Below are 22,720 nucleotides of genomic sequence, written 5' to 3'. Positions count from 1 at the left end.
ATTTGGACATGTGAGAATTGTAGAAAATGTCCATAACAACCAATTATATTTTACATTTCATGTGCAGAAACTCATAAAATTAAGGGTGCAAAGGAATTGATTGCTCAGAGCAACTATTCAATTACTTTTGCACAATGATGTAATTAGAGTCCAATAGGACTTAACCTCAGTGTAAGATTTGGACCTGGTATATATGTCCCCCCATCCTGGTATACAGTACAGACCAAAAGTTTGGACACACCTTCTCATTCAAAGAGTTTTCTTTATTTTCATGACTGAAAATTGTAGATTCACATTGAAGGCATCAAAACTATGAATTAACACATGTGGAATGAAATACTTAACAAAAAAGTGTGAAACAACTGAAAATGTCTTATATTCTAGGTTCTTCAAAGTAGCCACCTTTTGCTTTGATTATTGCTTTGCATACTCTTGGCATTCTCTTGATGAGCTTCAAGAGGTAGTCACTGGAAATAGTTTTCACTTCACAGGTGTGCACTGTCAGGTTTAATAAGTGGGATTTCTTGCCTTAAAAATGGGGTTGGGACCATCAGTTGTGTTGTGCAAAAGTCTGTTTGATACACAGCTGATAGTCCTACTGTTACGGTTGCTGTGGCACTGGAGACTATGTTCGGATTTCTTGCTACTGCACATGTGCGAGCACTGGAGACTATGTTCGGATTTCTTGCTACTATACATGTGCAAGCGCTGGAGACTAAGTCCTATCTTGGAGCCATTGCACATGTGCGGGTGACATCATCGCTGACACAAGGTCATATGTCTCTGACACCTTCTATGCCGATTGGTCGCAGGTCATGTGCTTGTGACGCTTTGCTTGGTGATAGGCCAGCGTGATGTCATTGCTGTCATTCTGGCAGCGGATTGGCTCTGGTGTCCTCCATCTTGGATGACGCACAGAGTCTATATAAGACCCTGACGCACGCCACCCGGTGCTCAGTCCTCTTGGTTCCTGCATAGGAGTAGACGCTCTGTGCATGTCCCTTGCGGCACCTATTCTATCTAGGTGAGCGTTATCGGTAGGGTAACGCTCTTGTACCTTGCAGCTTATGCGGTGGTCCGTATCCTCACACCTTAGTGGAGCGGACATAGGCAGGTGCTTGCTGCACATGGTCTGACTGGGCCTTGTGGTTCTACTCTGAGGTGAGCGCTATCGGTAGGGTAGCGCTCCTGTACCTTTCAGCCGTACTGTTGTTCGTGTCCTCACACCTTAGTGGAGCGGACATGGGTAGGTTAGGTGGTCGTTGCCTTCTAGGGTAACGCTCCACTACGCTGCCTCCTGCAGCAGTCCGTATCCTCGCACACTAGGGGAGCGGTCATAGGCAGGAGTTTCAAGCTAGCAGCCTTGCTGCTGTCCGTATCCTTGTACCACAAGTGGAGCGGACATAGGTAGGTGCCATATTGCACACACTACACCTAGTCTCTGTGACTGTTAACTGAGACAGGTGCTTTCATGCTCACAGACTGTGAGACTTCTATGCACTTTATGTTGTATTCCTCACTCTTTTGCATTTCCACTCCTATGTTATTCTAATAAGGTAGTCGCTGTGACTTAAACAGTATACGCCGCTATTGGTCTTGGTGACACTGTGATGCAACAGTGTCCGTACCGCTTTGGTGGTACAGGTTTCCCCTATCCTCTGCCATACTCTGCAGCAGAGCTCTGCACGGTGGACCCTGACTGTCGGATAGCCTTCCATTCCCTTATTATCCGACAGCCCCCGTAACATTAGGACTGAGCCAAGCGTCTGGCAGAGATGGCAGAGTATCAACAATTACATCAGTATATACAGGTTCTTGAAGCAAGGCTCAAGACTGTAGAGGATAAACCTCAAACTTTGGTGTCTTCACTACATGACCCACGACTTGCTCTACCCAACAGATACTCTGGCGATGCCAGGTTTTGTCGTGGGTTCATAAGCCAGTGTCAGATTCACCTTGAGGTTAATTCCTCTCACTTCTCTACGGAGAGGTCCAAAGTAGGCTTTATTATATCCCTGCTTCAGGATAAAGCCTTAAGGCTGCTTTACACCAGACAATCTATCGTGCGATAGATCGTCGGGGTCACGGATTTTGTGACGCACATCCGGCATCGCTGGCGATGCCGGCCTGTGTGACACCTCCTAGTGACGCAGTATCGCTCACAAATCGTGAGTCGGGTACTGCTCGCTAGGTTCCATAATATCGTTTAATTTAGTTGACCATCGTTTCCGTGGTAGCACACGCCGCTCCGTGTGACACCACGGGAACGATGAGCAGCTCACCTGCCTCCCGCGGCCGCCACCGGCTCTATGTGGAAGGAAGGAGGTGGGCGGGATGTTTACGTCCCACTCATCTCCGTCCCTCCGCTTCTATTGGCCGGCGGCCGTGTGACGTCGCTGTGACGCCGAACGTCCCTCCCACTCCAGGAAGTGGACGTTCGCCGCCCACAGCGAGGTCGCACGAGAGGTAAGTATGTGTGACGGGGGTTACTAACTTTGTGTGACACGGGCAGCGATTTGCCCGTGACGCAAAAAGGACGGGGGCGGGTACGATCGATTGTGAAATCGCACAATCGGTCGTACCGTGTAAAGCAGGCTTTAGAGTGGGCTACTCCCTTATGGGAGCGCTCTGATTTGGTTACTCAGAGACATCAAGACTTCCTTGATGCTCTTAAAGCGGTGTTCATGGGACCGCAGGTTACCCATGATGCGGCTTTGAGACTGCTAGATCTGTCTCAAGGTTCGTTATCTACCAGCTCTTATGCCATTGCTTTTCGTACCTTGGTAGCAGAGTTAGACTGGCCTGGGAAGGTGTTAATACCTATCTTCTGGAGGGGTCTTGCAGGCTATGTCAAAGATACTCTTGCTATTCGGGAAATTCCTTCTTCTTTGGAGGACTTAATTACGGTAGCAACTAGGATCGATGTATGCCATAAGGAACGTAGACTCGAGGTTACCTTGTCACGTCCCAAGCGTCGAGTTGGTTCAGATGCTGTGGTTCCTTCTCCATCTTCCTCAGCATCTGAGACATCTTCTATGGAGTTGGGTTATACTACTTCCCGACCTCGTAAGGCGGGCTCTCCTATCTGTTACATATGTCGTCAAGCTGGGCACTATGCCAACAAGTGTCCTAGCCATCAGGGAAACTCCCAGGCCTAGTAACCATTAGAGGGTGGTTACTAGAGACGCCTTCTGCACCCTCTAAGTGTAGTGTCCCAGGTCAGCTCTCATTCTCTGAGAATACATGGCCTATTATGGCTTTTGTGGATTCCGGAGCTGACGGGACTTTTGTGTCCTCTGGATTTGTTAAGAGACACAATATTCCCTCTATCATGTTAGAGGCGCCTATTCCTATCCGGGTTGTTAATGTGACTATGTTTTCTGACTCCATTACATTGAGGACAGTTCCCTTGCGCCTTTCCCTGTCTCATGGTCACATAGAGGAGATTTCTTTTCTTGTTTTGCCTGAGGGTATAGACAACGTACTTCTGGGTCTCCCATGGCTTCGGACTCATGCTCCTCTAATTGACTGGGAGTCCGACAGCATTATTAGTTGGGGTTCGAAATGTCAGTCTCGATGTCTTCCCTTACCACCTAAGGTCGTTGCGGTTGCATCAACTGATCTCTCTCCCTTACCTACACCCTATGTGGATTTCGCTGATGTGTTTTCCAAGCAGGGTGCTGAGACTCTTCCACCTCATAGGCCTTATGACTGTGCTATAGACCTCCTGCCAGGTTCTGTTCCACCAAAGGGCAGGGTCTATCCCTTGTCTATCCCAGAATCCGAGGCTATGTCGGCCTATATAAAGGATAGTCTGGAGAGGGGCTTCATCCGCAAGTCTGTCTCACCTGCAGGGGCTGGTTTTTTCTTTGTGCGGAAAAAAGAGGGTGATCTGCGTCCCTGCATAGACTACAGGGGTCTTAACGCCATTACTGTAAAGAATAGATACCCCTTGCCCCTAATTTCTGAACTCTTTGACAGACTATGGGGAGCTAAGATATTTACGAAATTGGATCTGCGAGGTGCTTATAACTTAGTGCGAATTCGAGAGGGTGACGAATGGAAGACCGCTTTTAACACCAGAGACGGTCACTATGAATACCTCATCATGCCTTTCGGTCTGTGTAATGCACCTGCAGTGTTCCAGGACTTCGTAAATGACGTGTGTAGGGATTTACTGTTATCATCGGTGGTGGTATACCTGGATGATATACTAATTTTGTCTCCCGACCTGGAGACACATCGGTTGGATGTGATCAGGGTTCTGTCATGTCTAAGGGAGCACTCTCTGTTTGCCAAACTCGAGAAATGTATATTTGAGCAAGCCTCTCTACCATTCTTAGGTTATATCATTTCTCATGAGGGATTGGCAATGGATCCTGCAAAGCTTTCTGCAGTTATGGAATGGGCTGAACCTCATTCCTTGAAAGCAGTACAACGCTTCCTGGGATTCATAAATTATTACCGGCAATTTATACCACACTTTTCTACCTTGGTAGCTCCGTTAGTGGCTTGGACTAAAAAGGGCGCCAATCCTAAGGTCTGGTCTACTGAGACATCCCAGGCTTTCAAGGCAGTTAAAGAACACTTTTCATCTGCTCCTGTCCTCCAAAGACCTGACGAGAATAAGCCCTTTCTCATGGAGGTGGACGCGTCTTCTGTAGGAGCTGGAGCAGTTCTATATCAAAAGAACAGCTCAGGTAGAAAAAGACCGTGTTTTTTCTTTGCAAAGACGTTCTCTCCTGCTGAGAGGAACTACACTATTGGTGACAGGGAACTACTTGCCCTAAAATTAGCATTGGAAGAGTGGCGTCACTTGCTCGAGGGAGCCAGGCAGCCCTTTCAAGTCTTTACAGACCATAAGAACCTGACATATTTACAAACTGCACAACGTTTGAATCCTCGGCAAGCTCGTTGGTCCTTGTTTTTCTCTCGGTTTAACTTCTCCATTAATTATCTTACCGGGAGTAAGAATAATAAGGCCGACGCACTCTCTCGCTCTATGGAATCATCTCATGAAGAGAATGAAGACCCTCGTCTCATTCTTCCATCTAGGGTTTTTCACACACTCTCTCCTGTAACGTTAGACCAAATCCCACCGGGCAAGACCTTTGTTCCGCCTAATCGACAAAATGATATATTGTCGTGGGCCCACACCTCAAAGGTGGGTGGGCATTTTGGTATTAGACGGACACGAGAGTTACTCGAGAGGTGGTATTGGTGGCCACACTTAGCCAGCCATGTCAAAAGATATGTCGGTTCCTGCTACTCATGTGCTCGCAACCGTCCATTACGGCAGAGATCGGCTGGGCTCTTGCATCTTTTGCCAGTGCCAGATAGACCATGGGAGGTGGTAGGCATGGACTTTGTGGGTGATCTTCCGTGTTCACAGGGACATCGATTTGTGTGGGTCATTACGGACCATTTCTCCCAGATGGTTCATCTTGTACCGTTAGCAAGAATCCCATCTTCCAGGGTACTAGCCAAACTATTCCTCAAGCATGTCTTTAGGCTTCACGGGATGCCAGATCGTATCATTTGTGATAGAGGTCCACAATTTGCTTCCCGTTTCTGGCGAGATCTTTGTAGCCTTCTGCAAATTGAGTTGAATCTCTCTTCGGCATACCATCCGGAGACCAATGATTTGGTTGAGCGTACCAATCAATCCATGATTATATACCTTCGACACTTTGTTGCTGAGAACCACGATAACTGGTCCTCCCTCCTACCCTGGGCAGAGTTTGCCCTTAACAATTCTCTGGCTGAGGCCACTGGGCAGACACCGTTCGTACTCAACAATGGGCAACACCCTAGGGTACCGGTACCGTTTCCCGCTGCTGCACCTCCTCCTCTTGTGGCCGACTGGGCGACTAATGCCAGAGAGGTCTGGGATCGGACTCAGGAGTCGATCCAAGCAGCTAAGGACCGTATCAAGACGGTGTCCGATCGGTTTCGTCGCCCGGCCCCTGTCTTTTCTCCTGGGGACTTTGTGTGGCTCTCTGCAAAAAACGTGAAACTTAGAGTGAGCTCTGTCAAATTTGCTCCTCACTTCCTGGGTCCTTATGAGGTTCTTCGACAGGTAAATCCTGTAGTCTACCAATTGAAGTTACTCGTCCACCTTAGGATCCATGACAAATTCCATGTTTCACTGTTAAAGCCGGCTATTTTACCTCACGCTCGTGAAGTGCACTCTCCTGCCTCTGATTCCTCTCGCTCTAGCTATGAGGTACGAGCCATAGTTGGTTCTAAGATGGTTCGAGGCAGCAGATTCTTCTTGATAGATTGGGAGGACTATGGCCCGGAACATCGCTCTTGGGAGCCTGAGGAGGCTGTCCATGCTCCCAACTTAGTTGCTGATTACCTGCGCCGCCGGGAGGGGGGCCTTGAGGGGGAGGTACTGTTACGGTTGCTGTGGCACTGGAGACTATGTTCGGATTTCTTGCTACTGCACATGTGCGAGCACTGGAGACTATGTTCGGATTTCTTGCTACTGCACATCAAAACTATGAATTAACACATGTGGAATGAAATACTTAACAAAAAAGTGTGAAACAACTGAAAATGTCTTATATTCTAGGTTCTTCAAAGTAGCCACCTTTTGCTTTGATTATTGCTTTGCATACTCTTGGCATTCTCTTGATGAGCTTCAAGAGGTAGTCACTGGAAATGGTTTTCACTTCACAGGTGTGCACTGTCAGGTTTAATAAGTGGGATTTCTTGCCTTAAAAATGGGGTTGGGACCATCAGTTGTGTTGTGCAAAAGTATGTTTGATACACAGCTGATAGTCCTACTGTTACGGTTGCTGTGGCACTGGAGACTATGTTCGGATTTCTTGCTACTGCACATGTGCGAGCACTGGAGACTATGTTCGGATTTCTTGCTACTATACATGTGCAAGCGCTGGAGACTAAGTCCTATCTTGGAGCCTTTGCACATGTGCGGGTGACATCATCGCTGACACAAGGTCACATGTCTCTGACACCTTCTATGCCGATTGGTCGCAGGTCATGTGCTTGTGACGCTTTGCTCGGTGATAGGCCAGCGTGACGTCATTGCTGTCATTCTGGCAGCGGATTAGCTCTGGTGTCCTCCATCTTGGATGAGGCACAGAGTCTATATAAGACCCTGACGCACGCCGCCCGGCGCTCAGTCCTCTTGGTTCCTGCATAGGAGTAGACACTCTGTGCATGTCCCTTGCGGCACCTATTCTATCTAGATGAGCGTTATCGGTAGGGTAACACTCTTGTACCTTGCAGCTTATGCTGTGGTCCGTATCCTCACACCTTAGTGGAGCGGACATAGGCAGGTGCTTGCTGCACATCGTCTGACTGGGCCTTGTGGTTCTACTCTGAGGTGAGCGCTATCGGTAGGGTAGCGCTCCTGTACCTTTCAGCCGTACTGTTGTCCATGTCCTCGCACCTTAGTGGAGCGGACATAGGTAGGTTAGGTGGTCGTTGCCTTCTAGGGTAACGCTCCACTACGCTGCCTCCTGCCGCAGTCCGTATCCTCGCACACTAGGGGAGCGGTCATAGGCAGGAGTTTCAAGCTAGCAGCCTTGCTGCTGTCCGTATCCTTGTACCACAAGTGGAGCGGACATAGGTAGGTGCCATATTGCACACACTACACCTAGTCTCTGTGACTGTTAACTGAGACAGGTGCTTTCACGCTCACAGACTGTGAGACTTCTATGCACTTTTATGTTGTATTCCTCACTCTTTTGCATTTCCACTCCTATGTTATTCTAATAAGGTAGTCGCTGTGACTTAAACAGTATACGCCGCTATTGGTCTTGGTGACACTGTGACGCAACAGTGTCCGTACCGCTTTGGTGGTACAGGTTTCCCCTATCCTCTGCCATACTCTGCAGCAGAGCTCTGCACGGTGGACCCTGACTGTCGGATAGCCTTCCATTCCCTTATTATCCGACAGCCCCCGTAACACCTACTGAATAGACTGTTAAAATTTGTATTATGGCAAGAAAAAAGCAGCTAAGTAAAGAAAAACGTGTGGCCATCATTACTTTAAGAAATGAAGGTCAGTCAGTCCGAAAAATTGGGAAAACTTTGAAAGTGTCCCCAAGTGCAGTGGCAAAAACCATCAAACGCTACAAAGAAACTGGCTCACATGAGGATCGCCCCAGGAAAGGAAGACCAAGAGTCACCTCTGCTGCGGAGGATAAGTTTATCCGAGTCACCAGCCTCAGAAATCGCTGATTAACAGCAGCTCAGATTAGAGACCAGGTCAATGCTACACAGAGTTCTAGCAGCAGACACTTCTCTAGAACAACTGTTAAGAGTAAACTTTGTGCAGCAGGCCTTCATGGTAAAAGAGCTACTAGGTATCCACTGCTAAGGACAGCCAACAAGCAGAAGAGACTTGTTTGGGCTAAAGAATACAAGGAATGGACATTAGACTAGTGGAAACTGTGCTTTGGTCTGATGAGTCCAGATTTTAGATCCAACCACCGTGTTTTTGTGCGACGCAGAAAATGTGAACAGATGGACTCTACATGGCTGGTACCCATCGTGAAGCATGGAGGAGGAGGTGTGATGGTGTGGGGGTGCTTTGCTGCTGACACTGTTGGGGATTTATTCACAATTGAAGGCATCCTGAACCAGCATGGCTACCACAGCATCTTGCAGCGGCATGCTATTCCATCCGGTTTGCGTTTAGTTGGACCATCATTTATTTTTCAACAGGACAATGAACCCAAACACACCTCCAGGCTCTGTAAGGGTTATTTGACTAATAAGGAGAGTGATGGGGTACTACGCCAAATGACCTGGCCTCCACAGTCACCAGACCTGAACCCAATCGAGATGGTTTGGGGTGGGCTGGACCGCAGAGTGAAGGCAAGAGGGACAACAAGTGCTAAGCATGTCTGGGAACTCCTTCAAGACTGTTGAAAGACCATTTCCGGTGACTACCTCTTGAAGCTCATCAAGTGAATGCCAAGAGTGTGCAAAGCAGTAATCAAAGCAAAAGGCAGCTACTTTGAAGAACCTAGAATATAAGACATATTTTCAGCTGTTTCACATTTTTTGTTAGGTATTTCATTCCACATGTGTTAATTCATAGTTTTGATGCCTTCAATGTGAATCTACAATTTTCAGAGTCATGAAAATAAAGAAAACTCTTTGAATGAGAAGGTGTGTCCAAACGTTTGGTCTGTACTGTATATGTTCTCTAGCCCGGTATTTATATCCACCATCCTGGGCCCATTCTGGTATATATGTCTCCCATCCTGGTACATATGTCCCCTATCCTGGTATATATGTACCCCATCCTGGTATATATGTTCTCTATCCTGGTATTTATGTCCCCCATCCTGGTCCCATTTTGCAATATATGTCCCCAAACCTGGGTCCATTCTGGTATATATGTCTCCCATCCTGGTACATATGTCCCCTATCCTGATATATATGTACCCCATTATTGGTATATATGTTCTCTATCCTGGTATTTATGTCCCCCATCCTGGGCCCATCCTAGTATATATGTCCCTCATCCTGATATATATGTCCCTCAACCTGGGATGCACATTCAGCTGAAGCCGGCACTGGGCTCGGCGGCCCCCCGCAGCATGGATTCTCTGCGACCGATATCATAACACCCCTGCTTTTGCAGCATTTCTCTCATTGTCTTTGCCACAGAGTAGGCATTTTCTTCTATATGACTACACAACTACTTCTTTCTAAAAACAAAAGAAAAAGTGTTACTTTGTGATGTCTATTAAATACACCTAGAAATGTGTTGATTGGGTGATGTATTCAGTGTGTTAAAGCTGAAACTATTCTGTTTAATAAATGTGACTTTTGACTTTTCAATAAAAATTACTCATGTTTTACCCAAAACAAATGCATTCTAATTGATATAACTATAACTAGTGGTTAGTAGTGTGTAGTGTTCCAAAAAGGTGTTAATGGGATGTTAATATTAGTTTATCTAAGTAGTTAAAAAAGTAATAATAATGCATCATATAGAAGTTAGAAATGAAAAATTATGAGAAAGAATGGAAAAACATTTACTGGAAAAGATACTTACCAAATTTCCACCATTTCTTTTTTCATGATTTACTGATTTTTGCTATGGGCTCATTCGTTCCATAAACATAATAATGAATGAATACCCAATCTACAGTTAAAACCTCCCTCCATATCAGTAGGTTCACAAAATATGGTCCCACTGCTGACGACAGTCCATCTGCCATGCAATCTAGTGGGGTTTTAAAATTCTTTGTTATTGACTGAGGACTTTTGCGCTAAGACTTTTTTTACCTGTAAAATCATATAATAAATATTAATATGGTCATGATTTTATAATGGTACAACCCTTAACAACCAATTTGAAAAGTATATGCATGTTGTTATTAATTTTTTTACTGTATCATTGCCATTCTATGCAATGTTATCCTTATGTAAGTTGGAACCATGATGTATTTCACCAGCTAACACCTTAAAGGGAATCTGTCACTACATTTTTTGCTACAATATCTGAGACCAGCATGATGTAGGGTTGGAAATCCTGATTCCAGCCATGTATCACTTACTAGGCTGCTTGCTGTCATTTTGGTAAAATCACTGTTTTCTCTCCTACAAATTCTGGAGTTCTCTGAATGCTGAGCTCTGTATAACCCAGCCCCCAGCCCTCATTGGCAGAAATGTGTACATTGTACAAAGGGAGAAAGCTGTAAAATCACAGTGTGACGGGTTATACAGCTCGTAAGTAAGGAGGACTACATGGCAGCAGGTTTACTAGTCTTCTAGTGATAATCTCCTGGTGATAAAACACTGTTTTTTTATCTCACTTGTCTTTATTACCTATTAAAAAAAAATAAATAAATATATATATATATATATATATATATATATATATACACACACACACACACACACACACACACACACACACACACACACACGTGTATATATATACTGTATATTCCACAGACAACATCATCACTGTCCACACTGGGGCTCACAATGTAGATTCCCTATCAGCATGTCTTTAAGGTGTGGGAGTAAACCCACACAAACACAGGGAAAAGATACAAACTCCTTTCAGATGTTGTTTTTGGTGGGCTTTGAACGCAGGATCCCAGCGCTGAAAAGCTACAGTGATAACCACTGAACCACCGTATATTTATGAAAACTGCAGCAGTCAGCCAAGTGAGTGACACATCTCTGGAATCAGGATCTCTGTCTATACATCATGCTGCTCTCAGATTAGGTAGCAAAAAGCTGATGACAGTTTCCTTTTAAGACCAGGTTTTTCTGGGATGACAGCTTAGATTAGAGCTGAGTACATTTATCCTTCTAATATTCTTTAGGAATTCTAATTAGGATACAGTAGGCCTTTCTTTTAGCACCAACCCCTGCTGATACATGACCTCTTTTAAAAGAGTAATGGAAGCTTCCTGTGCACTATTGATTGATTCTTTGAAAACCACAGGCTTTTTACCATCTTTACAGATAAACATAAAAATTACATTTCATTGTGAAATGCATTTTAGTTGTACTGCACATCACTGCTTTGTATAAACATAGGCTAATACGAAATACCCCATGGTGTGTAATAGCCAATGGTATCTAATTGATTGTTCTTCAGCAGCTCATACACAATTATATAGGGTTCTGTACATGTTCGTTTTTTTCATCCATCAGAGGTATTCATCACTTTGATTACCATTACAAAAAGAGCTATACCGTGCAATATATATGTTTAGCTGAATCCATCTGGGTAAGAATGCATTGCAGGCTACTGTTAAAGAAGGTATGCCAATAAACCTGACAAAACGACACTGAAGTATTTCTACATATAGGGGCATAGTGAATATATATCATACAGTTAGGTACAGAAATATTTGGACAGTGACACAAGTTTTGTTATTTTAGCTGTTTACAAAAACATGTTCAGAAATACAATTATATATATAATATGGGCTGAAAGTGCACACTCCCAGCTGCAATATGAGAGTTTTCACATCCAAATCGGAGAGAGGGTTTAGGAATCATAGCTCTGTAATGCATAGCCTCCTCTTTTTAAAGGGACCAAAAGTAATTGGACAAGGGACTCTAAGGGCTGCAATTAACTCTGAAGGCGTCTCCCTCGTTAACCTGTAATCAATGAAGTAGTTAAAAGGTCTGGGGTTGATTACAGGTGTGTGGTTTTGCATTTGGAAGCTGTTGCTGTGACCAGACAACATGCGGTCTAAGGAACTCTCAATTGAGGTGAAGCAGAACATCCTGAGGCTGAAAAAAAAAGAAAAAATCCATCAGAGAGATAGCAGACATGCTTGGAGTAGCAAAATCAACAGTCGGGTACATTCTGAGAAAAAAGGAATTGACTGGTGAGCTTGGGAACTCAAAAAGGCCTGGGCGTCCACGGATGACAACAGTGGTGGATGATCGCCGCATACTTTCTTTGGTGAAGAAGAACCCGTTCACAACATCAACTGAAGTCCAGAACACTCTCAGTGAAGTAGGTGTATCTGTCTCTAAGTCAACAGTAAAGAGAAGACTCCATGAAAGTAAATACAAAGGGTTCACATCTAGATGCAAACCATTCATCAATTCCAAAAATAGACAGGCCAGAGTTCAATTTGCTGAAAAACACCTCATGAAGCCAGCTCAGTTCTGGAAAAGTATTCTATGGACAGATGAGACCAAGATCAACCTGTACCAGAATGATGGGAAGAAAAAAGTTTGGAGAAGAAAGGGAATGGCACATGATCCAAGGCACACCACATCCTCTGTAAAACATGGTGGAGGCAACGTGATGGCATGGGCATGCATGGCTTTCAATGGCACTGGGTCACTTGTGTTTATTGATGACATAACAGCAGACAAGAGTAGCCGGATGAATTCTGAAGTGTACCGGGATATACTTTCAGCCCAGATTCAGCCAAATGCCGCAAAGTTGATCGGACGGCGCTTCATAGTACAGATGGACAATGACCCCAAGCATACAGCCAAAGCTACCCAGGAGTTCATGAGTGCAAAAAAGTGGAACATTCTGCAATGGCCAAGTCAATCACCAGATCTTAACCCAATTGAGCATGCATTTCACTTGCTCAAATCCAGACTTAAGACAGAAAGACCCACAAATAAGCAAGACCTGAAGGCTGCGGCTGTAAAGGCCTGGCACAGCATTAAGAAGGAGGAAACCCAGCGTTTGGTGATATCCATGGGTTCCAGACTTAAGGCAGTGATTGCCTCCAAAGGATTCGCAACAAAATATTGAAAATAAAAATATTTTGTTTCTGTTTGGTTTATTTGTCCAATTACTTTTGACCTCCTAAAATGTGGAGTGTTTGTAAAGAAATGTGTACAATTCCTACAATTTCTATCAGATATTTTTGTTCAAACCTTCAAATTAAACGTTACAATCTGCACTTGAATTCTGTAGTAGAGGTTTCATTTCAAATCCAATGTGGTGGCATGCAGAGCCCAACTCGCGAAAATTGTGTCACTGTCCAAATATTTCTGGACCTAACTGTATGCACCGTCTGAAATACATGCTGAATGCGCTCACAAAAAAAAAAATATATATATACACAGAGCATAATACAAGCTACAGCTGCTGAAGAACCTCTTTTTCAATAGAGAGGCACCTCTCCCTATTTTTCAACCCTTGGTTGTCACGAGTGATGAGTGAGCATGCTTGGCACTGCTTGATACTCAACTGAGCATCGGGGTGCTTGAGCACGCTTGCTTCTCGATCGAGTAAATGAAGTGCTCAAGCGTTGTGCTCGAGTTCCTTCATCGCATGTTTCGCAACTATTTTCCATGGGGATTGCTTGCCAATCATAGTAGTGCCGTAACCATGTTGGCTACTGGCATTACTATCATTGCCATGATTGATTGCTCTCAGTGAGAGAAACAAAATTAAAATTTTGTAGTTGTGATACCTTTTAATGGCTAACTAAAATAAAAATAAAATTTTTAAATATAAATATTTTTATTTTTATCTTAGTTAGCCATTAAAAGGTATCACAACTACAAAATTTTAATTTTGTTTCTCTCACTGAGGGCAATCAATCATTTTTCAACTGGCTAACACGGTACCAAAACCTTTTTCTTTTATCATTGCCATATCGGTTCATCAGGCCTTATATGAGATCCGTGGGTGTAATGCTTGGCACACTGCAATTCAGGGAGAGGTTATGTAGGAGGGACAGCTTAGATTAGATCAGGCATAAAGGCAGGATTTTACACTTGAACCCTTTAGTGCTTTTCAGGTGGCTCTAAAGGCTGTTTTTAGCCTGGTTTATTTTCATAAATAAATAATTTTTAAAAGCGGCGTAGGTTCCCCCCAATTTTAATAACCAACCAAGGTAAAGGAGACAGCAGCGGGCTGGTATTGCCAGGCTGGAAAGTTCCATGGTTATTTGGCCCTTCACAGCCTAAAAATAGCAGCCCGCAGTCACCCCAGATTTGGTGCTTCACATTAAATGCGCCAATTCTGGCACTTCGGCCTGGCTCTTCCCGGATGCCCTGGTGTGGTGGCAATCTGGATCATATTTTTTGGGGTTGATGTCAGCTGTGACTTGTCAGCTGGCATCAAACCCAGGGGTTAGTAATGAAAGTAATGAAGAGGGGTCTATCACACACTCCCATTACTAACTCTGTAAGTGTAAAGTTAAAAAAATACACACACAGAAAAAATAGTTTATTTGAATACAGACTCCTCCACACTATCCCTCATTCACCAACCTCATTCATTACTAACCACTGGGCTTGATCGGGAAGAGCCGGGCAAAACACCAGAATTGGAGCATCTAATGAATGCTCAAATTCTGGGGTGGTTGTGGGCTGCTATTTTCAGGTTGAGAAGGGCCAAGTTACCATGGACCTTCACAGCATAATAATACCAGTCCTCAGCTGTCTACTTTACCTTGGCTGGTTATCAGAAATTAGCAGGATCCCACACCAGTTTTTTAAAATTATTTATTTATTTATGTTATTTATTTATATATAAATTAAAAAAATGGTGTTGGTGTTGGTTACCCTATATTTTTGATAACCAACCAAGGTAAAGTAGACAGCTGGGAGTTTGTATTATCAGGCTGTGAAGGTCCAGGGTAACTTGGCCCTTTTCAGCCTAAAAGTAACCTTGGCTGGTTGTCCCCCCATGCTTTTTTTATTTAAATGATTTCATTTTTTACTTCCCAGCAGCTACCTGGGAGTCAGAGATGCGTCCAGGCATCTTCCTCATGCATTTTTCTGACCTTCCCAGCCCTCTAGTGGGGTCTACTGGAAAAATGCCTGAATTTCCCATAGACTTCTATTATATATGTTGCTCGAATCGGGCAGATTCGAACGATATTGCGCACATCTGCTGTTGAAGACTTCCCTGCGGATACTTGCGGATTGCAGTAAATTCGCAATGTATGAACTTACCTTTACAACAGAATGTGTTTATAAAAAATTATTTGCAGAGATCTTAATGGAAAATATTAGTATAGATGTAAAATATTGAAATCTAGTGTAAGAGGAGATCACAGCTATATTTATTACTTAGCAGAAGCTGTTTGTACATTTTCCAGTTACATTGTGGATACTGTGACCTATAGACTAAGATCAATGAAAGTCGGATTTGAACTACTGTATTAGTTTTCGTAAAAAAGAGAATATGGTGTACTTTCTAGACATTGTTAATTATCTATAAGGTTATTAAAATTAATTACAACCGGAATGTTAATGTACATGTACTAAAAATGTACATTCCATTATTACAGGCATGCTACCGGAAAATTCCCTGATTTCCCAGATGAAGAAGACGGTGGATCGAAGGCGATCTTTGCTCAGAAGACTCCTGAAGAGGTATCACAACTAAATATCCTGGCATCCGATGGTATATGTCAAGTAATTGTGTCTTGGCCACTAAGTCAGCTATTGTTGAATCAGTTCAAGGTGGAGGAGGCACTGGTCAGGGACAAAAGTCTGTTCATAAGAGACTGATGCCTTTTACCTTATGCCGGCTGTCAGCTGTCACTTTCTATCTCCGAACAATAAAAGATTGTAAATGAAGCCAGACGTAATGTAACATTTTCATCTCTGGCTGCTGTAGCCATTCCTTTTTTCCAGTTTTATCCCTGTCCCTAGATCTGCAGCCTGGTGGAATAGGATCCTAATCTCCCTTGTGCATGTTAGTGCCTTGCTTCTGCCTAAGCTTTGTACTTTGGCTCCTGCCTTTGATCCCTGGAGCGATAACAAGTATTAAATGTTAGCACATGACACCGAATACCTACCAAGACCAGTTGAGATCTTGCTACTATGTCAGGGTCTGTTCACATAAAGCCAAGAACCTTCAAGGAAAATTCAGATTCTTTCCAGATTTCAATATCTTTATTAAATAAATTGTTACAAGTCTGGCAGATGTTATATGTCCGTTCTTTTGGCCAATAAAAAGGACTATCATGTTCCAAAACACCCATGTTAAGCAGCACGCTAATAACAACCTGTCTGTGTCCTGCTGTCAATATAGTCTCTTGACAGTCTGGAGGATGTGAACGTAATAGGGGCAGCACAGAAGAATGGGATCCAGCCTGAGGAGACCTAAAATTTTACCTTCTGCCAGAGACTAAAAAATTGCAGCATTTCTGTTCCAAATCAGGAAATCTGGACACAAGGAACTAAACTGCCAAAGATGGGGATAAAACTGAATCTTGTATTACATAAGTAATATACAGTAGTAATGTACTATATTAAGTAATAAGGATTATTAAAGGATTACGTCTTTGGCTTCAAGAGCTTTTCCAAGTTGCTAAAATAAAATCAGCCCCAGCCACCAGTACACATTTACTAAAAATATATACTCATTCATTAAATCCTTGCTGTTCCAGAGCCTTGTCCTCATTTCTCAATGCTGGTGGTTACCTGGCTGCAGTAATCACAACCTACATATCACATGTGAACGCTGCAGCCACTCACTGGTTACAGCAGTATACAGAATAAGACCACAGGGGGCAGTGATTAGCTACCAGCAAATCTTTTGACGATCAAATTCATCAGAATTGCCGTGTTTTGCCAAGAAAATTGATTTGCAATGAATCGATTCACCACAAATCCAAAGCCTTCAATTGCTCCCAAAAGACATATATGTGTGATTGATTTTCTGCAACACTTTAACCACGCTGATAAATAAAGCAGCAGCAGTCAACTACAGTCATATGAAAAAGTTTGGGCACCCCTATTAATGTTAACCTTTTTTCTTTATAACAATTTGGGTTTTTGCAACAGCTATTTCAGTTTCATATATCTAATAACTGATGGACTCAGTAATATTTCTGGATTGAAATAAGGTTTATTGTACTAAGGCTACTTTCACACATCCGGTTTGAGCAGTGCGGCTCAATCCGGCTGTGAAACCTATGCAACGGATGCGGCGAAAACACCGCATCCTTTGCATAAGTTTTTACATGCGGCCGGTCCGTTTTTTTCCGGTTGCGGCACGCTACTGAGCATGCGCAGTGGAAGAAACTCCGCATCGCACCGCATCTGGCGTCCATAGGCATGCATTGAAAAATGCGCCGCAGCAGCCGGATGCGTTTTTTTTGCCGGAGCAAAAAACGTTGCAGGCAACGTTCCATCCGGCCGCGGCATCGGCTAAATCTGCCGCATGCCGCAAAAACCGGACCGAACGCAAGCCCATGTGGCACAATACGGCACTAATGTAAGTCTATGCAAAAAAAAAACGCAACCGGTGGCAAAAAAAACGGTTGCGGTTTTTCTGCAGAGCGCCGTATTGTGCCGCAGAGCAAAAACCGGATGTATGAAAGTAGCCTAACAGAAAATGTGCAATCCGCATTTAAACAAAATTTGACCGGTGCAAAAGTATGGGCACCCTTATCAATTTCTTGATTTGAACACTCCTAACTACTTTTTACTGACTTACTAAAGCACTAAATTGGTTTTGTAACCTCATTGAGCTTTGAACTTCATAGGCAGGTGTATCCAATCATGAGAAAAGGTTTTTAAGGTGGCCACTTGCAAGTTGTTCTCCTATTTGAATCTCCTATGAAGAGTGGCATCATGGGCTCCTCAAAACAACTCTAAAATGATCTGAAAACAAAGATTATTCAACATAGTTGTTCAGGGGAAGGATACAAAAAATTGTCTCAGAGATTTAAACTGTCAGTTTCCACTGTGAGGAACATAGTAAGGAAATGGAAGAACACAGGTACAGTTCTTGTTAAGCCCAGAAGTGGCAGGCCAAGAAAAATATCAGAAAGCCAGAGAAGAAGAATGGTGAGAACAGTCAAGGACAAACCACAGACCACCTCCAAAGACCTGCAGCATCATCTTGCTGCAGATGGTGTGAATGTGCATCAGTCAACAATACAGCGCACGTTGCACAAGGAGAAGCTGTATGGGAGAGTGATGTGAAAGAAGCCGTTTCTGCAAGCACGCCACAAACAGAGTCATCTGAGGTATGCAAAAGCACATTTGGACAAGCCAGTTACATTTTGGAAGAAGGTCCTGTGGACTGATGAAACAAAGATTGAGTTGTTTGGTCATACAAAAAGGCGTTATGCATAGAGGCAAAAAAATACGTCATTCCAAGAAAAGCACTTGCTACCCACAGAAAAATTTGGTGGAGGTTCCATCATACTTTGGGGCTGTGTGGCCAATGCCAGCACCGGGAATCTTGTTAAAGTTGAGGGTCGCATGGATTCAACTCAGTATCAGCAGATTCTTGACAATAATGTGCAAGAATCAGTGACGAAGTTGAAGTTACGCAGGGGATGGATATTTCAGTAAGACAATGATCCAAAACACTGCTCCAAATCTACTCAGGCATTCATGCAGAGGAACAATTACAATGTTCTGGAATGGCCATCCCAGTCCCCAGACCTGAATATCATTGAAAATCTGTGGGATAATTTGAAGCATGCTGTCCATGCTCGGCGACCATCAAACTTAACTGAACTGGAATTGTTTTGTAAACAGGAATAGTCAAATATACATTCATCCAGGAACTCATTACAAGCTACCGGAAGCGACTAGAGGCTGTTATTTTTGCAAAAGGAGGATCTACAAAATATTAATGTCACTTTTATGTTGAGATGCCCATACTTTTGCACCGGTCAAATTTTGTTGAAATGCGGATTGCACATTTTTTGTTAGTACAATAAACCTCATTTCAATCCAGAAATATTACTCAGTCCATCAGTTATTAGATATATGAAACTGAAATAGCTGTTGCAAAAACCCAAATTGTTATAAAGAAAAAAGGTTAACATTAATAGGGGGGCCCAAACTTTTTCCTATGACTGTATGTGTCCTCCTTCGCCCTTCATCACAGGCACAGTGACTCTCCTATTTTCATCACAGACGCAGTGACTCTCCTATCTTCATCACAGACACAGTTACTCTCTTATCTTCAACACAGACACAGTGACTCTCCAATCTTCATCACAGACACAGTGACTCCTATCTTCATCACAGACACAGTGATTCCCCTATTTCAATGGAAACCTCACACTAGACCTCAAGCAGTTTGGATTGTGGCCTCTTCACTCTTCCTCCAGATTCTGGGACCGCGATTTCCAAATAAAATGCAAAATTTACTTTCATCTGAAAACAATACAGAGACCACAGAGACCACTGAGCAACAGTCCAGTTCTTTTTCTCCTTGGCCCAGGTAAGATCCTTCTGGGGTTGTCTATTGGTCATGATTATCTTGACACCAGGAATGCGACACTTGAAGCCCCTGTCCTGGATACGTCTGTGTGTGGTGGCTCTTGAAGCACTGACTCCAGCCGCAGTCCACTCCTTGTGAATCTCCCCCAAATTTTTTAATGGCCTTTCTTAACAATTCTATTAAGGCTGCGGTTATCCCGGTTGCTTGTGCACTTTTTCTACCACATTTTTTTCCTTTACTCAACTTTCCATTAATATGCTTGGATACAGCACTCTGAACAGCCAGCGTCTTTAGCAATGACCTTTTGTGGCTTACCCTACTTGTGGAGTCTGTCAATGACTGCCTTCTGGACATCTGTCAAGTCAACAGTTTTCCCCGTGATTGTGTAGCCTACTGATCCAGACTAAGGGACCATTTTAAATGCTTAGGAAGCCTTTGCAGGTGTTTTTTGGTAATTATTCTAATTTTCAGAGATAATGACTTTTGGGTTTTCATTGACTGTAAGCCATCAACATTAACTGAAATAAACACTTGAAATAGATCACTCTGTTTGTACTGACTCTATATAATATATGTGTTTCCCTTTTTGTATTGAATTGCTGAAATAAATTAACTTTTTGAGGATATTCTAATTTATTGAGATGCACCTGTATATGATCCATAGTGCATGGATTTAGGCCCTGTTCTCATCTAAGTTGTCATAGAGTCCGCCATATAAAACAGGAAGAAGAGGACAAAAGGCAGTCATATTCTCCTCATCAACACAACAACCGTAACCAAACCCAACACACCCGACTAAGGGACAGTGAGGTCCAGTGACTGACTGTAGTGCATTGCTTAGGAATCATGACTTTTTATCAATACTTCAGAGATACTGAGATATTAAAATACAGTGGTGATTGAAAGTTTGTGAACTCTTCCAAATTTTCCATATTTCTGAATTAATTTGGCCAAAAACTGCTACAGATTTCCACACAAGTCCTAAAAATAGAAAAAGAGGACCAAATGCAACTAATGAGTTAAAACTATTATATTTTGTCATTTTTTTTTATTGCGGGAATATTGACTGATTTGTTTGATTTGATTCTCATTATCTACTTTTAAGACTTAAGGTACCGTCACACATAACGAGATCACATAGCGACTTACCAGCGATCCCTATCAGGTCGTATCATTTTTGGGATCGCTGGTAAGTCGTTGTGTGTGACTGGGCCTTTACTGTATGTGACAATATTACTGTATGTAGTTTTAGGTCAAATTTCTGCAGAAATATTAAAAATTTTAAAGGGTAGAAAAACTTTCAAGTACCACTGTACATATTAGTGAATAATGCTTCCAATAACTCTTATCAAAAGATTCTTAAATTCTAACAAAAAGGGACATTTTTGGAAAAGTGCTGACGTGAATAAATAGTGTGTGAGGTGCAGCATTAAAAACTTGCAATTCAAAATAAAAATGACCACTTTTTGTCTTTCTCTTAATGTTTCTTTTGTTTTAGGTTGCTGCGGAGCTAGCAGCTAAAGAAGAAGCCAAAGATAAAAAGAAGAAGGAAAAGGGTAAAAAAGAGAAAAAAAAGAAAGGGAAAAAAGAAAAAGATAAGGCCAAAGGAAAAAAGGGCAAAGGCAAGGAGGAGGTAAAAAGTCATAGTGTCATTAGTTTTTTTTCTTATATGATTACTAAATGACTAAGATGTAATATATACTAATACAGTATATATAACAAATATTTTACTACTACCATTTCCACTTTACCAGGCCAAAAGTAATAAAAGTACTCTGTCAGCAGGTGTTTGCTACGCAATATGAAGACAGCATGCTGTAGGGGTTAAAACACAGATTTCAGTGATGCGTCTCTTATCGAGGTCCATGCAGTTGTTTACCTGTAATGTTTGTTTTAGCTTCAGGAGATTATCATTGTTGGACTGGGTCAAGTAGAGGGTAGCTATTTTAGCTCACCCCTACTGTCATTAACACACCTGTTTATAGACATTGTACAGAGAAAGCTTAGTGTGGGGGGGGTGCATTTCTCAGCTCTGCCACATGCTATATTTAAATACTGTGATTGTCTCAGAACCGCTGCAGCCAGTAAACTACGTGATACATGGTGGGATTCAGGATCTCTTTGCCTACATCATGCTGCTCTGAGATGAGGTAGAAAAAACCTGCTGAAATATTTTTTTAACACTACTATCAGATAATAGATTGTATTACATGCTATTCTTGTTGATAGCCATCATAAATATAATCTTTTATTCTGATTTATTCAAAGTTACTGATAAGAAAATAATTGATGAACTTTTTTTTCACACCCCAACAATAACACAGTTCTTGGACAGTATATATATATATATATATATATATATATATATATATCTATACGGTATATATAACACTGTGTATAATTCAGGACATACTCTTTTTAACCCTCTCTCTCTCTCTCTCTCTCTCTCTGTATATATATATATATATATATATATATATATATACACACATACACACACACACACACACACACACACACACACACACACACACACACACACATATATAGATAGATAGATATATATATGAACTTTTTATATCCTAATAATTACACAGTTCTTGTACAGTATTATATATATATATTATATATTATACATGGCATGGTGGCTCAGTGGTTAGCACTGGAGTCTTGCAGCGCTGGGGTCCTGGGTTCAAATCCAACCAAGGAAACTATCTGCAAGGAGTTTGTATGTTCTCCCCGTGTTTGCGTGGGTTTCCTCCGGGTTCTCCGGTTTCCCCCCACACTCCAAAGACATACAGATAGGGACTGTAGATTGCGAGCCCCAATGGGGACAGTGTTGCCAATGTATGTAAAGTGCTGTGGAATTAATGGCGCTATATAAATGAATAAAATTATATATATATATATATATATATATATATGATACTGTCCAAGAACTGTGTTATTATTAGGATATAAAAAGTTCATATATAGATATATAAGCTTCTTATACCTACATATATATATTTATATATATATGTCCTGAATTATACTTGTCAGACTGTTACATTTTTAAGGTCTCAGTCAGGC

The 22,720-nt window shown here is 42.5% G+C and overlaps 1 protein-coding gene across 2 annotated transcripts in view; it reads left to right on the top strand.

Annotated features, from left to right (window-relative positions):
- The window catches only part of DRC11 (dynein regulatory complex subunit 11), a 438,498-nt gene that overhangs the window by 319,639 nt on the left and 96,139 nt on the right, over positions 1-22,720 (top strand). For both annotated transcript variants that reach the window (XM_075317481.1, XM_075317480.1), the window contains exons 7-8: positions 15,741-15,825; positions 21,147-21,281. In XM_075317481.1, coding sequence (XP_075173596.1) covers positions 15,741-15,825; positions 21,147-21,281 — 220 coding nt within the window. The remainder of the gene's footprint in view (positions 1-15,740; positions 15,826-21,146; positions 21,282-22,720) is intronic.

This window comes from Anomaloglossus baeobatrachus, chromosome 7 (genome assembly GCF_048569485.1).
Source record: "Anomaloglossus baeobatrachus isolate aAnoBae1 chromosome 7, aAnoBae1.hap1, whole genome shotgun sequence".
Classification (NCBI taxonomy): Eukaryota; Metazoa; Chordata; class Amphibia; order Anura; family Aromobatidae; genus Anomaloglossus; species Anomaloglossus baeobatrachus.
This window is presented reverse-complemented; position numbering and strand designations above follow the sequence as displayed.